This window comes from Cibotium barometz, chromosome 25 (genome assembly GCF_041138505.1).
Source record: "Cibotium barometz isolate CiBa-2024 chromosome 25, ASM4113850v1, whole genome shotgun sequence".
In the NCBI taxonomy this organism is placed as follows: Eukaryota; Viridiplantae; Streptophyta; class Polypodiopsida; order Cyatheales; family Cibotiaceae; genus Cibotium; species Cibotium barometz.
In genome coordinates this window covers 55,184,231-55,199,483 of record NC_141070.1, presented here as the reverse complement: position 1 = coordinate 55,199,483, position 15,253 = coordinate 55,184,231, and the positions used below count along the sequence as shown (strand labels likewise).

The 15,253-nt window shown below is 38.5% G+C and overlaps 1 protein-coding gene across 1 annotated transcript; it reads left to right on the top strand.

Moving 5' to 3' along the window:
* Positions 1–4,140: 4,140 nt before the first annotated feature.
* Positions 4,141–6,635, top strand: LOC147624755 (uncharacterized). The gene is made up of 6 exons (XM_086819784.1): positions 4,141–4,734; positions 4,961–5,228; positions 5,327–5,417; positions 5,511–5,799; positions 5,891–5,948; positions 6,097–6,635. Exons 1-6 carry the CDS (start codon positions 4,383–4,385, stop codon positions 6,257–6,259), a joined length of 1,221 nt encoding a protein of 406 aa, XP_086675910.1. The 5' UTR covers positions 4,141–4,382; the 3' UTR covers positions 6,260–6,635.
* The last annotated feature ends 8,618 nt before the right edge of the window (positions 6,636–15,253 follow it).

Genomic DNA, 15,253 nt, shown 5'->3' with positions numbered 1-15,253 from the left:
TTAAATGCATGATCATAGTATTTAGGATAGATGCAATTTGATAAATCCCAACATAATAATATTTCTCTTGTTGGTTTATATATGCTACAACGGTAAGAAAACTTAGAACCTCTTTGAATATATACTTAGTAATAAAAAGAAAACTTTCTAATGAATTTAAATGTGTTATTAATGATAAATTAGAGAAAATAGTGGAGGTGTTTGCAAAATTAGAGACAATGTTCTAAACAATTACCATTTATTGCACTCAGTCACTCTTAAAAAATAGTATTTTGGAAACAATGTTCTAGATAATTGCCATTTATTGCACTCACTCACTCACTCTTAAAAAATGGTATTTTGGAATGATATAGCTACCACTTCATTAAGCCATGACTTATATGTTGTGCTAAATTTAAAAAGAAGTAGTCAAATCATGATTCTGGGCATCACGTCACTTCTTGGTTGTCATAGGCTTTTCTCAGAGAGGCAAAGTCTACTATGTACCCAGCATTAACAAAGACTTGGCCATTTCAAAGTCTACTATGTACCCAACATTAACAAAGACTTGGCCATTTCAAAGTTTACTATGTACCCAACATTAACCAGGACTTGGCCATTTCAAAAAGAAAACTTCTCCAATTTTGGCATAATTGAAAAATTGCATGTTAACTTGGTCACACAATGCCCTTCTCATTTCAACAAAAAAGTGTTGGAAATTGGGTGGGGGACCAAGGCCTAGGAGGTCACCCATCCCAATTGTGTTCATGCCAATGTGCACTTTTAGCTAGAGGTTTCCACAAATTGGTCTAGCCATCTAGACCCCAAAACATTAAGGTGATAGAAGACCTCCGGTCTATTCATTTTGTGGAAATCTCCTAGTGCTACGATTTGGCACCACTTTTCTTAATACAAAGCAAGGAAAGGTAAAAAGAATCATGGGAAAGCTTAATACTTGCAACATAATTAACTATGCCCGCATGAGAAAACCCTCTTAGGATTTATCGTCGAGAGCCTCAAGACTAAGAGGGTGGCCTCATGGATAGGGTGAATGGCTTTTTGGCTCGGCAAAATTACTCAGCTCGAACAATACATCAATCACCAAACCCACTTTTTGATGTGACTTGCAATATTGTAACTAGCTACACTATGGCAAAACACAAGCCCTTATTATACTTTGGGTGTCCCAAATATTACTTGAAATAAACTCGAGATAAAAGTGACTAGATTTTAAGGATGTATCTTTTATACAAGTTGGTGACTAGAATCAATATCTATTTATTTCTTATTCAAGCTTGTGATACTAAGGAGACAAATATCGAGATGTTTTTCCTTCAAGGAATTCATGTCATAATTTGTGCTCATACATTTCAACATTACGTGATTATAACTATCACAATAAAAATTCATAAAAGGTGTTCTAAATACATGCGTGCCACTGCTGTTCCCATTAGTGATTTTTCTTTATTGGAAGTCTATATCTTTCATGATTTGAAAGATCTTCCTTTTTCAATCGAGAACGTGTATGAAAAGAAAAAGACAACATATAACAAAAACTTTGATTTTGATACTAGATGTGGAAGAGGAATGTGAAATGGTAGATTTACGTGAATAAATTTTTTTGGGGGGGTAAAAGGAGTGCATCTACAAAGTCATCTAAAAACATGTTAGGCTTTATTATAGGGCTTTGAAATTTTGTGTGATTGATGTGGCCAGTTACTAGGAATTCTACTATGTGGAGGAACTAGTTGACAACTTGCCCATTTTCATGACAAATTGCTAGGAGCTCTACTATATGGAGGAACTAGTTGACAGCTTGCCCATTGTCCTTATAGTTGTTCATGGTTGGAGCTTGAGGTAAGCAAAATTTCATGGAGGTCACGACAAAAATAAATGGAGTGTGCTTTAACCTAAGAGAGGGTGTCTAACCTAAGAGAGGTCATGGGTTCGAGGCCCAGGTAGTAATAGGTTCAAGCCCCCCTCTTGCAACAAGCGATGGCATGTAGGGTATGTGTGTTGTTCTTCTAGCCAAACTTTTAAAAAAGAAAGAAAGAGAGGATGTCTAAGGTGATATATTATTGGAATGAGTGTGGGTGAATCTCTTGTGACCACTTAAGATAGGGGCCATGACGGCACAGGGTTATAGCTATGTAGCATTACAAATTCACGTTTGATGCTTTCGCTTGATGCCTTTCTACACGTGCACAATAAAATGTCATGTGCCATTGTGTTCTCGCAAATTCATAGGGATCGAGATAATACAATATAGTAGGAAATGTGCGATGATGAAATGTAATGATGATATCGAGGTTACTTTTATTTAAAAATGTTGCCTCAATTAAGCACATGGCCATACGTGAAAACGACGCCGTCGGCACATCAAGCGCATATTATTATAATTAACTTCTAACTTCTAAGCAACAACAACATTTAAACTCTCCTCTTCTTGTTGCTAATCGTCCGCTATAAAGACCAGTACCTGTTTGTAGTAATTTTGTACCACGTAAAGCGTGTTCAAATGTTGCAATTGTTAATAAGCACGCCCCGGTTTAATAAGTGGTCTTGGTTTTAACTCATGAATAAATAATAATCTATGCAAAAGGAGGAGGAGAGAGGAGCGGAGAGATGATAAGAAGAGTCTAGAGAGAAGTGGAGAGACGTAGGTAGGTAGCTGTTGAATTCGGAGTGGGTGGGCAGTCGGGAGTAGGGACAAGGAAGAGGACACGCAAAAAGAGCGACTGCAAGCAATGATTTTTAAAAAATAAAAAAATAAAAAAGAGAGGAATTCTTCTAGCTTTTAAAGTTGGAAAAGGGTTCGTCACTGGCGTTGGGCACTTGGGGGGGTACACAGGACTTTTATTATTTTAAGAAGAGAGCTTGTGGAAAACGGGGAGAATTTGTTGGCTTGGGAATTCCTAAATCATGACAATGATCTTTACCAAATCTTTCCACCACGGCACGCATGGGCCACCAAACTCCAGAAGAGAGAGAAAGATGGAGACAGAGACGGAGTCGCTTTATGTTGACTTTTTTGATCTAGAGAGACCAATCGACGGAGAGACTTATGTCATCCCAAGGGCAATTCCACTAGCCATTTCTACGCCACGGTGGGTGACAGAAAAGTAGTGAGAATGTCCTGTTTTACACACACTCGGAGACGAAGTCGCTTTATGTTGACTTTTTTGATCTAGAGAGACCAATCGACGGAGAGACGTGAGAGAGAGAGAGAGAGAGAGAGAGAGAGAGAGAGAGAGAGAGAGTGTGTGTGTGTCTAGAGACTCGCAGAGAGAGTTTGAAGACCTTAACTAAAAGTTAACGGCTCTTGTTCTAGGAGGACACGCTGCTAAGGGGATTTGTTTTAGTCAAGGGCTCTTGAGTCTTGAGTTTTAGGAGGGCACGCTCCTAAGAGGTGATTATGGCTATGGACAGAGTGGGGCCGGGGCGCCATTTTAGCAATGAGGAGCACGTACAGAAATTGGGATAAGGGGGGGAGCCTGGAGGGAGCGCAAAAGAGATGTGCTCACACTGCTCACTGTGCTAAAAGCCTGAGCTAGTAACTTGAGATTAACCTATTGCATATGAAGCAGCAATAAAACTTCATTTCAAAGAAAGAGATCTTAAAGCAAATCATCCGCCGTAGCGGCGTAGCGAGAGCCACTCGAGAGTCGAGATGCGAGACTTTGTGTGTACACTGAAGACACTAGCCTCATCTAGATTCTGCGTGACACGTGTGTGGTGAGGAGAGAGGGCTCATGGGGCGCCAACCAGTGTCAGAAAAAAACCATCCTTTAGTGTAATTTTCATGACTGAAATTGAGAAAAACCGGTTATACTTTTGCCTAACCTTGAATTTAAAGATTCAATTTTTTGAATTTTTAGTTATAAAACCGATTAATCTATGCAATTTTTCAATAAAAACCAATTGACCTTGAAATTCATCCTTTTTTTCACTGGTTAGAAAAAATATTTATTTGTGACACTGGCGCCAACTTCACTTTCAAGCATGTGCATAAACTATGGCGTGATTCAAAGTCCAGAGGACAGATTATTGCGGGCAGCAGCGACTAAGACTTCTTAGAAAAACAAACGTGGGGTAACGCGCAAGTTGCAACCGTGACAGAAAAAAGAGGGGTAGAGAGAGAAAGATAAAAACAAAACCAATCACGATTCACACTCTGACACTCAAAACCCTCTTTTAAACACGGGCCATCAAAACACCACATACGGACCGGTCTCTTCACTTTCCTTGAACACCACCTTCCTAGTATCTCCTTGCGTCCCCCCGCCCTCCTCTCTCCCTTGTCTGTTTGTGTATGCGCTCGTGTGTGTGTGTGAGAGAGAGAGAGAGAGAGAGAGAGCAGCTTTTGCAGTTTTCTTTCTTTGCAAGAACAGAAGAAATTAGGCATGGCTACCAAGGAGACTTGTAGCTCTGGTTTCATGGGGAAATCACCAACCCCTGTTGCTGCCTCTGGTGATGATGAGCCGGCTAATAGTTATTCTAGATCTGGTTTAGGGGTCAACATAGATTCCTACGTGCAGTACTTGCAGCAACAACACAACAACGATAAGGGGATGGTGAATATGATAAGTCCTCAACCTCCTCCCCCTGTGGCCATGTCTCTGCGTGCCCGGGAAACCGCATCCATGGCCCTTAAGCACATCTTTGATCAGATCAACAACTCTGGCTCCTCAATTACTGCTGCCACTACTAGAGGCGGGGACGACAGGAGGTCGAGCCAAGGGCAGCAAATGGGAGGTAATTAGACCTGCAATGGTTCTCCGTTTGCTGTTGTCCTATGGATAATCCGTGGTCTTCCGGCTTGGCTTTGTGGCTGTCCTATAGGGTCATATGTGATCTTCTTTGCAGCTGCCCCATGGATACGTGGTCCAATGTCATGGTTATCATGCTAAAAGACTCATCTCATCTCTATGAGCAAAGCCATCATGTTCATGCTGTTTAAAATGTGACTTTCTTCTCACAGGATTCCAAGGCATGAGAAATCAGTCCCTGCCGGACCTCCGTAAGCGCCTCCCGGACCTCCAGATTGACCTCTCCTTTAGAAAACCTCAAGCTGGGCAAGAGCACGCTCCTGCCATGGCCGCCCAAACAGCTTTTGGCTCTCCCATCTCTACCCCAACAGCCCCAAACCAGACCTCATCCCAAGCTTCCCTTCCCACTAGCTGCAGCTGGTCCCCCCCCATGAACAGCCAGTTGCAGCAGAGCTTTCTGCCAGCAGCATCATCTACCAGGTATTCTCTACCTTGGCGCGATCATTGTCTATGGTGTATGTTGATAACCTTGGTGACTGATCATCGGTTCCATTATGGGTGGATCTGGTCATGTGCAGACCAAATCCTTCAAGCAGGCAATCCACGGCCCAGCTGACAATCTTCTATTCTGGAAATGTGAACGTCTATGACGATGTGCCTGCGGATAAGGTGAGCGCGCGCGCGCCCGTGTGTGTTTGGGAGTCAGTTTACAATGTCAAACACAAGGATAAGATTCTGAGTGTGGTTTTTTTTACAACTTAGGCGCATGCCATCATGCTTTTGGCTGGGAATTCATGGTCCTCGAACTTTAGGAGCCCCACTCCTCCTGTGGAGAAAGAGACGGCTCCCTCACCTGTTCGTGCCGGCGTACCACCTGCTCCGCCCAGCCCCAACATCACCATAGTCAACAATATGGCTTCGAGAGGCTTCAGCTCGCCCGCAGCATCATCGCCAGCCGTAGCCACCCCTCCTCCGTCGCCTGCCATGACCCCAACGCCGCTGGAGGCCAAACCACAGGGGGCAGCCAACAAGCGACCGCATGCTGGGATAGGTACAGGCCGCTATCCCCATCGATTACTTTTTCCCCATCTCTGGTGGTGGTGATCTTTGATTTTGATTTTTACGCTCATATTGTATCGCAGAGCTTCCGCATGCAAGGAAAGCATCTTTAGCACGCTTCTTGGAGAAGAGGAAAGACAGGTATATTTTTGTCCTTACTTAATTCCCGCGACGGCCTTGACCGAGAGGCTTTTGTTTAGAGATCATCATGAGTGTATACTATATTTTACCCACTTGGGTGCGCACTGCTCTCATGATCACTCGCGCTCTTTCTTAATTGTGAGAGCAGGGTCCAAGTGCAGCAGGTCAGCGCAGAAGAGAAGGGAGCCGGAGAGCCTGAAAGCAGCAGCAGCAGGCCTCCTAGTCCAACTAGAAGCAGCAAGAAGCAGTGCACTACGGCAAGTGCAGCTTCTTCTGCTGCAACGAGTCCTCGCGAGTTTCTAACTTTATGACGCAGCGTTGGAAGTACCCCCCCCTCTCTCCCCCCCCAAACAATAGCTGAGAACCCGACAACCCGAACGAAGCCCCCGGCCGACATGAGTGTGACATTTTCCATGTATATATACTCCGCGCTCAAAAGAGCCTTTCATTTTCAAAATACTAACTTTTGAAAATTCTCGCTTAAGCAGCCGACGAAAGAGCTTCAAATGTTCTCTCTCTGATAGTTTGGAGATTGAGTCATGGTTATTATGACGCGTGGGCTCAAATGCCTCAACCAATAATGCTAACCCCACCCACGTTGAACGTTTCAATCCGCCTTTTGATACGCGGCCTCTTTTGTCGCATGCCAATGCCATGCTGATTCACGAGTCATTATATTAGTAGGTGTATATGACCATGACCTTGTCTCTCTTTTTCATTACTTTACAGCATATATAACAATTGATGCTGGTAAATGCTATCATATTCTTGTCGATGTAAATGGGGCCACATTTACTTTTTAGGTGGTGCATATATTCACTCAAACTTATTAAATTTTTTTTAAAGCTGGTGCATATTCACTCAAACCTTAGACTTATAAGGTTAATACACACCCTATACCTTAGGGTGTCCCTCTCTCCCTACCTCTCCCCTTGCAGTGAAAAAGAATGAGCCCTCTTGCCTTTTTAAAGAAAATAGTGAGCCCAAAAGAAGAAAGAATATGGAGGACATCAACCTTTAAGAATAGAAAGTAATGGAGGCTAACATAGATAGAAAGAAAGCAAAAATAGAAAGCATGTGGACCCAACACCATTTCCATTGTTTACCTTACAAAAAACCGTAATAAACATAACAAAATTTTGGTGTGTTGAACCCAAGGTTTGTACACACCAACTAATTAATTAATCACCAAAAAACGATTCGGGTGCATATTGGTGCCACATTTTCACGATTTCACTGTGTATACAAATCTAATGATTAAATGTTTCAACATTTTGCTTCGATAACAATTTTCGTACTGATCTTACAACAATGAGCAACCAATAAATCAGCTATTTCATCTCCAATTTTGAACTCCTTTACGCAATCATAATCTGAAGGCACAAGGGTATCAAATGTGTGTATCTAAAAATTAAAGAAAGAATCGAAAACCTAGCTGGCCATGTGCTTTAAAAAAAACGTGCTCCAGCAGCAAAAGCGAAAACAAAGCGTATATATTTGGAACACGTGAGTCTAGACAAATGGAGTTGTGAAATTGAAGATTATAATCTCATGTTAATTTTGCACGGAGGGTGGCTTCCTTTGTAAGTACGAAAACTTGACCAAGGTACCCCCTTACAAATTAATTACCCCATCTTACTAATCAATTGTAACGCATTGTTTAGGCTTACATTTGTTTTTAAAACAAGATAATAAGCATTTCTTGGACTTAACAAACCAATACTACATACATGTTTAGTTGGCAACCCATCCAAGATGTAAGCGAGGAGTGGACTAATTTTTATACATCAAAAGAAGCGGCCTTTAACTTAGATAGGCATTAGGCAAGTAAACTTAGCTTGAAAAAGAGAGAGGATTCAAAACTAAGAGCTTGATGGGATCGGTGCAGATGTGAAGAGAAGTGAGAGTTTGTAAGTGTAGCTATGGTTACTTCTTTTAAGGGCTATGAAGAGCCATTGGATGTCTTAGTAGTATAATCTTAAAGCTAACTGATGTGGCATGCTTGTGTGCACTTCAAAGATATATATGTGTGTGTGTGTGTGTGTGTGTGTGTGTACATACATACATACATATACATATATATACATACATACATATGTATGTATATATGTATGTATATGTATGTAATGTATGTATGTACATACATACACACACACACACATAATGTATGTATATACACATATATATATATATATACATGTATATACATATATATATACGTATATATATATATATATATATATATATATATGTATGTATATACATGTATATATATATATATGTATATGTATATACATATACATGTATATACATATATATATACGTATGTATATATATATATATACATGTATATATATATATATATATATATATATATATATGTATATACATGTATATATATATATATGTATATGTATATACATATACATGTATATACATGTATATATATATATATATATATATATATATATGTATGTATGTATACATGTATATACATATATACATATATATATATGGAGAGAGAGAGAGAGAGAGAGAGAGAGAGAGATGTAAGATTTCTCCCTCCAACTTTTGAGGTGTAAAGGTATAAGAACCTCCCCTTCTGTTCTTGTAATTATCCCCCTCTCTGAAATAGAAGAAAGATCTTGTTTTATCCTGTTTTGGCCTAGAGAGACGTATTATATTAAAATAATCATATTTTCTATTATCCTTTAATTTTTTCTCTCTCTTGGGAGCTTGGAGCTCTCTCTCTCTCTACAACAACTCTTGGAGTTTCTCTTCTCCTCTTGGTGGACCAATTGATTGGTCAGGGGCTTCACTGCAATCAGAGAATCAAGCCAAACTTGGACGTAGAATCAAATTTTATGGTTTTTCCTAATTTTCTCAATAACTTTCTTCTTCTCAACCCCTCTCAAGCTTGAGAATCTTTCTAAATGATTGTTTTAATTCAAATTAAGTTTTTTCTTAAAGTCTTAATATTTAATTAAGAGGAAGTTAATCTTTATGCTTATTTATAATGCTTTCTTTAAGTAAATCTCTCTCTCTCTCTGTCCCTCTAAAAGAATAGCCATCTTTATGGCTAAATCCCTTGAAAAACGATGCTTCTCAATGATAGTCTCTTAATTCAAAGCTAAACTCTAGGCTTGATAAGCTAGAGATTAAGAAAATGATATTTTCATGATTTTGTGCTATTAAAATAATGGTAAATTCTTTTAGATTATTTATGAGTAGTTAAAAACTACTCTAATTCGTTCTAAATGAGAAATGGATTATTCTAACAAATTGGAAAAAAAGGAATGTTGAAATTAGATCAATCTAGTGTGAAATAATCATAGTTATATTTAATATTATGGTTAAAATTATGATTTAAATTCATAGTTTGATTTTAAGCATAAAAGAGAAACTACTATCATATTTTCATTACAAGCTTTTATTATTTTAGAAAAAAATTAATAATTATCAATAATAGCAGAGCAAAGCTATGGCAAAATTTTTAGAAAATAATGAATATCTTATTTTTATGCATAATGCTAAAAGAGTACTTCCTACCATATTCTACGATTGGATATTCTATGTAAAAAGAATGATTTTCATCATATTCATGAGAAATAAATTTTTATAATTATGCATAATTAATTGATTATGAGAAAAGAGTAATTTTTGGTAAATTTATTTTTATGCAAAAAGAGGAATTTCCATGATATTTGAGATCCAAATAATTAAATGGTAAAAGAGAAAATTTTGACATAATTCAAATTATGAGTATTTATCAAAAGTAAAATTTTGAGTATTATTAATTTTATTGAAAATCTGGGTAGAATTGATTTTTGTAAATCCCATGAGTCTTTTACTCAAAAAGAAGAATATTGAATATATCTTACTTGAGAAATTTGAGAAAGAATATGAAAATATCCATCGAGAAAACTTGGATAATTCAAGAGAATCTGGAATCCCTGGGAGGATGGAAGTTTAGAATTAATTCTCATTAATAATGAAGCTTAAGGAATGAAAATACAATACTTAAATGCTCTTTTTGAGTTTTTACTATTCAATTTTGATAAGGTTTATTTTCCCTTTTTAAACCTTCAACAACACGCTGATACGTAGATTCAATGGGATCGAGAAAAAAGTACCTTTAACTAGGCCAAGTCAGAAACTTAGAAAAGTCCTATCATTATCGAAAGTAGAAAACAGTACTAAAAGTGGATGTGATAAGATATGATGTGGATCTGAATGAATGTAAATGAATGTGATGGGATGTGATTAGATGAGATGTGAATGTGATAAGAGGAGATGTGAATGTGATGTGATGAGATGTGAGTGGATGTGATGAGATGTAAATGGATGTGGATGTGAATGTGAGGAGATATGATGTGGTGTAAATGGATGTGGATGTGAATGTGAGGAGATGTGATGTGATGTAAATGGATGTGGATGTGAATGTGAGGAGATATGATGTGGTATAAATGGATGTGGATGTGAATGTGAGGAGATGTGATGTGATGTGAATGGATGTGGATGTGAATGTGATGAGATGTGATAATATGTGAAAGGATGTGATGTGATGAAAATGGATGAGAATGAGATATAATGTGATAAATGTGCATGTGAATGAATGAATGGATGTGGATGAATGTGATGAGCTGTGAATGGATGTGGCATGATATGGATAGATGTGGATGTAATGTAATGTGGATGGAATGAATGTGATGTGATGTGGATGGATGTGAACGAGATATGATAAGATGAGGATGGATGTGATGAGATGTGATGAATGTGGAATGTGAATGGATGTGATGGATATGAATGGATGTGATGGATATGAATGGATGCGATGAGATGTGAGTGGATGTGGTGAGATGTGAATGTGATGTGAATGGATGTGATGTGATGTGGATCTGGTTAGATATGAATGGATGAGATATAATGTGGATCTGGTTAGATATGAATGGATGAGATATGATGTGGATAGATGAGATGTGATGTGATGTGATGTGGACTTGGGTAGATGTGAATAGATGTGAAGTGATGTAAATAGATGTGAACGTGATGTGATGATATGTGGATATGATGTGGATCTGAATGAATGTAGATGGATGTGATGTGATATGAATGGATGAGATGTGATGTGGATATGTTGTGATGAGGATAGATGTGATGAGATGTAATATGATGTGATTGGATGAGAATTGATGAAGACAATGGAAATACATATGACTGGATATGGAATAAGCAATGTGAATTGATGTAGAAGAATGTGGAATAACGAGAAATGATGTGGAACAATGAGGAAAGATGTGAGTTCGTTAGAAACTGTATTTATGACCTATTTTTAAATGACTGTTTTATGTCAAGAATGCTGGGGAAGCATTTTGACCATCTTGTTGAATAAGGTCATTAAGTATCTCACCAACACGGTAGGAAAGATGACACGAGTAGGATGATCCGATGATGAAACACATTATCGTATATCATGCCATCTTTCCATTAGCGGCATCTTTTCACTACTTTGCACACAACGCCTTCTGCACATCAAGGACCAATCAAGGAACTAGGAGCAAAGTCACATGTTACTACCATGGTGGGAAAGTAGGCCATTTGGCTGAAGATTGTCTTCCCAAGAAGGAAGAAACCCTAAGAAATTCTTCTAAACCATTGTAATAGGCTATGTCTCTTACCCAATGTTGTAACTCAACCTCTAGTGTGTAATGTTTCAAATCTGGCCAACTTTGCAGGGGAGGGATAGGATTTGCACAACCAGCCACCAGTAGCTTATATATGAGTGAAATGCAATGTATACACCCTACCCCAAATTCGAACTGATTCCATAAAATGCTAATATCTTTTACATATAAACTCATATAAGATTCTCACTTAAAACCTTAGATCTTCACATAATATAGAGCTTCACTTGATTTTTTGAGAAAATTTAAAGCTATCTCTCTATGTTCTTTAAATATTTCAAGGTCTTTAAAGTGTTATAATATATGCTACTTTTTGTACCCACAATAACTACCACTTAAAATGCTCAATCTTGTAGATCAAAAGAGTGGTAGATAGTAAGACATTAGTAGAATGTGGTGGTTAGTCAAAATTACAAATCCAATGGTTGGATTTTTAATGATCTCTTTTTCAAAATTCTCCAAGCTATGAGAAGGCCTATTAATATTAATAATCTATTTAGTAAAAATTACATTTTTGATGTAAATCATCCTATAGGGACTAGTGTACTTGTAATGGTGTATCTATGGAAAAAACATTGGATCGCTCTAAGTATGGAAATATCATTTTTAAATTATTTCATCATATTTGTAATTAAATTCAATTAATTAGACTAATCTATATTAATCTAAGTTATATTGGGTTAATTTGAGTGCATGTGTATTTTTTATTAGTTGCTTGATATCTCATTTGAAGTGCCTTGCCCCCCCAAAATTTCTCTCCAAGCATTTTCCTAGTCCATCATAAACTGGACACCCTGATCTTGCAACAACTCTTTGGTGGGTGCGAGGAAAGGAAATCATATTAATACTTGACAATCATGTGAATCTTCCTATAAATCTAGATTCACCACCACCACCACCATCAATCCCACCTATGATGGCAAAGACGCCATCGAAAAAGAAAGGACCTATGATGTCTCCATCGGGAAGAAGAAAACTACAAACGTGGAGAAGGGAAAGGGTTCTCGAAAACAGAAACAATCCAAGGAAAAAGATGCCAAGTCAAAGAAAACATACAAGAAATTGGAGTCCAAGCCGACCAAGGAAGGCAAAGACATACACACATCCCTCAATGTCCATTTTGTATGTGCGAAGACATTGAGGGATGTGCGTATGCCATACGATCATACTACAAATTTAAGGTAGATGGTATTATGGTGGGAAGAAGGTCCAAAAATACTTTTATTTGCATGAAATGTTTGCTCCTTGTAATCCTGAAGTTTTCTTAATACAATATAATTTTGCACCCATCTATCTTGCCTTGTCGATTCATTTTGTAAAATAGTTATTCAACATTATTAAGACAAGATAACCAATGTAAAATGAGAAACTAAACTCAATGTTCAAATTCATATATATATTTATTACAATGGTATCTATACAAATTGGTTGGTTACAATGTATGAGAACAAAAAAAACTATCTACTTTGGAGGGTCAGTGTCCATAGAAGCCTTGGCCTCTTTGCCTTCCTTGGTCGGCTTGGACTCCAATAGCTTTAAATTTTCTCAAAAAATCAAGTTAAGCTCTATATTATGTGAAGATCTAAGGTTTTAAGTGAGAATCTTATGAGTTTATATGTAAAAGATATTAGCATTTTATGGAATCAGTTCGAATTTGGGTCAAGGTGTATACATTGCATTTCACTCATATATAAGCTACTGGTGGCTAGTTGTGCAAATCCTATCCCTCCCCTGCAAAGTTGGCCAGATTTGAAACATTACACACTAGAGGTTGAGTTACAACATTGGGTAAGAGACATAGCCTATTACAATGGTTTAGAAGATTTTCTTAGGGTTTCTTCCTTCTTGGGAAGACAATCTTCAGCCAAATGGCCTACTTTCCCACCATGGTAGTAACATGTGACTTTGCTCCTAGTTCCTTGATTGGTCCTTGATGTGCAGAAGGCGTTGCGTGCAAAGTAGTGGAAAGATGCTGCTAATGGAAAGATGGCATGATATACGATAACGTGTTTCATCATCGGATCGTCCTACTTGTGCCATCTTTCCTACCGTGTTGGGGGTGAGATACTTAATGAGCTAGCTACAAGTAGGCCATATTTGACACTTTACCTTCACTTAGTAGGCTACAAGTAGGCCATATTTGACACTTTACCTTCACTTAGTAGGCCAGAAACAAGGTTATACCTAGAGGGCTTGATTTTAATGCAAAATGAGCTACATGTAGGCCATATTTAACACTTTACCTTCACTTAGTGAGCTACAAGAAGGCCAGAAACAAGGCTATAACTAGAGGGCTTGATTTTGATGCAAATTGTGTCAATTTTGATGCTGCCTACCTATTGCAATAGCTTTCAGAGTTGAATCTTGAGAATTTGATTAGAATTATCATACCTTTGACGTGTTCGAAGAATGGCGCATATGTTGAATTTCGATGACTCTGGTATGTGGATATTGCGCTATTATTCCACTAGGACAAGTTAAGCTGGACATCAATAAAATTGGCTTTTTTTTGCTAATTTGAAGACCACTGGTGTGGGTGAAGACCAAAAGGAACTAGGGTAAAGAAGGACAACTGGTGTGGGTGAAGACCAAAAGGAGCTGGGGTAAAGAAGGACAGCTGATGTATATGCACGTATTGAAAAACAAATATAATAATCCCTGCCTATTTATAGAACATGTCGACTATGCCACATAGCGTACAGACAACAGAAACGTATGGCGACACGTGCATCCACACATGCGAGTGTAAATGCACACGTGTGATAGCCACACACGTGCCACATGTCGACATGTGGGTTCGAACGTGTGAGCAATTTCACACGTGCGAGTCGCACGTGTGAATGGCTGGTGTGGCCACGTGGTGTCCATACCATTGCCACGTGGCCTCATGCGCCTACAAATATCTTGTTAATAAATTTTTTTTTTGCCTCCGAGTTGCCCGAGCTAACCGTCTTTCCCTTGCCACTGATAAACCCCTTGAGCTGCCTGCCCTATGCCAATGAGCTTCCCTTCCCCATTGATTTTCCCTTTGCCCCTTGAGCTACCCTATTCCGCTGAGCTGCCCCAGCCCCTTAAGCTAACCTAGCCCCCTGAGGAGCTGCCCTAGCCCCTTGAGATTTTTGAAGCAGAAGTAGAAGATTGCCCCAGCTATCTGTCCAAAGTGGATTGCCTATCTCGTGTTATCTTTCCAACCTACATTCTATGCTCCAAACCTTAGAATTTTTTGTTGGATAACCCACCTTCCCCTAGCTGCCCGCGTAGAAAGACAGCACGATACCACCAATTTGCTTATTTCATGTTGTGTTTCTTACCTACACTTTCTTCCCCCAAACCTCACAATTTCTTCTTGGTTGTACAATCCTTAGCTACTGAAAGGTTAGCTTCTATTGTGTGCTCGTAAGCTACACCCTTCTAGGGTTATTTACTGTAAAGAGATGGGTTCAAGTGATGAAGGTGATCTTGTGATAGAGGAAACACCAGCAGAGAGACTTTTTGACTTCCTATAGCTTGCAGGTGCAAAAAGTTTATTTGATTGCTATAGGGAATCTTTCAATGTAAGATTTGAAGTGAGTTCAGTGATTGATCATTTCAAGGAGAATTATGAAGAGGAAATGCAAGCTT

Coding starts and splice junctions, on each gene's coding strand:
- LOC147624755 (XM_086819784.1), top strand. CDS start 4,383: ATGGCTACCAAGGAGACTTGTAGCTCTGGTTTCATGGGGAAATCACCA. Junction 5,229..5,326: donor CCAGCAGCATCATCTACCAG/GTATTCTCTACC, acceptor GGTCATGTGCAG/ACCAAATCCTTCAAGCAGGC. Junction 5,949..6,096: donor TTGGAGAAGAGGAAAGACAG/GTATATTTTTGT, acceptor TTGTGAGAGCAG/GGTCCAAGTGCAGCAGGTCA.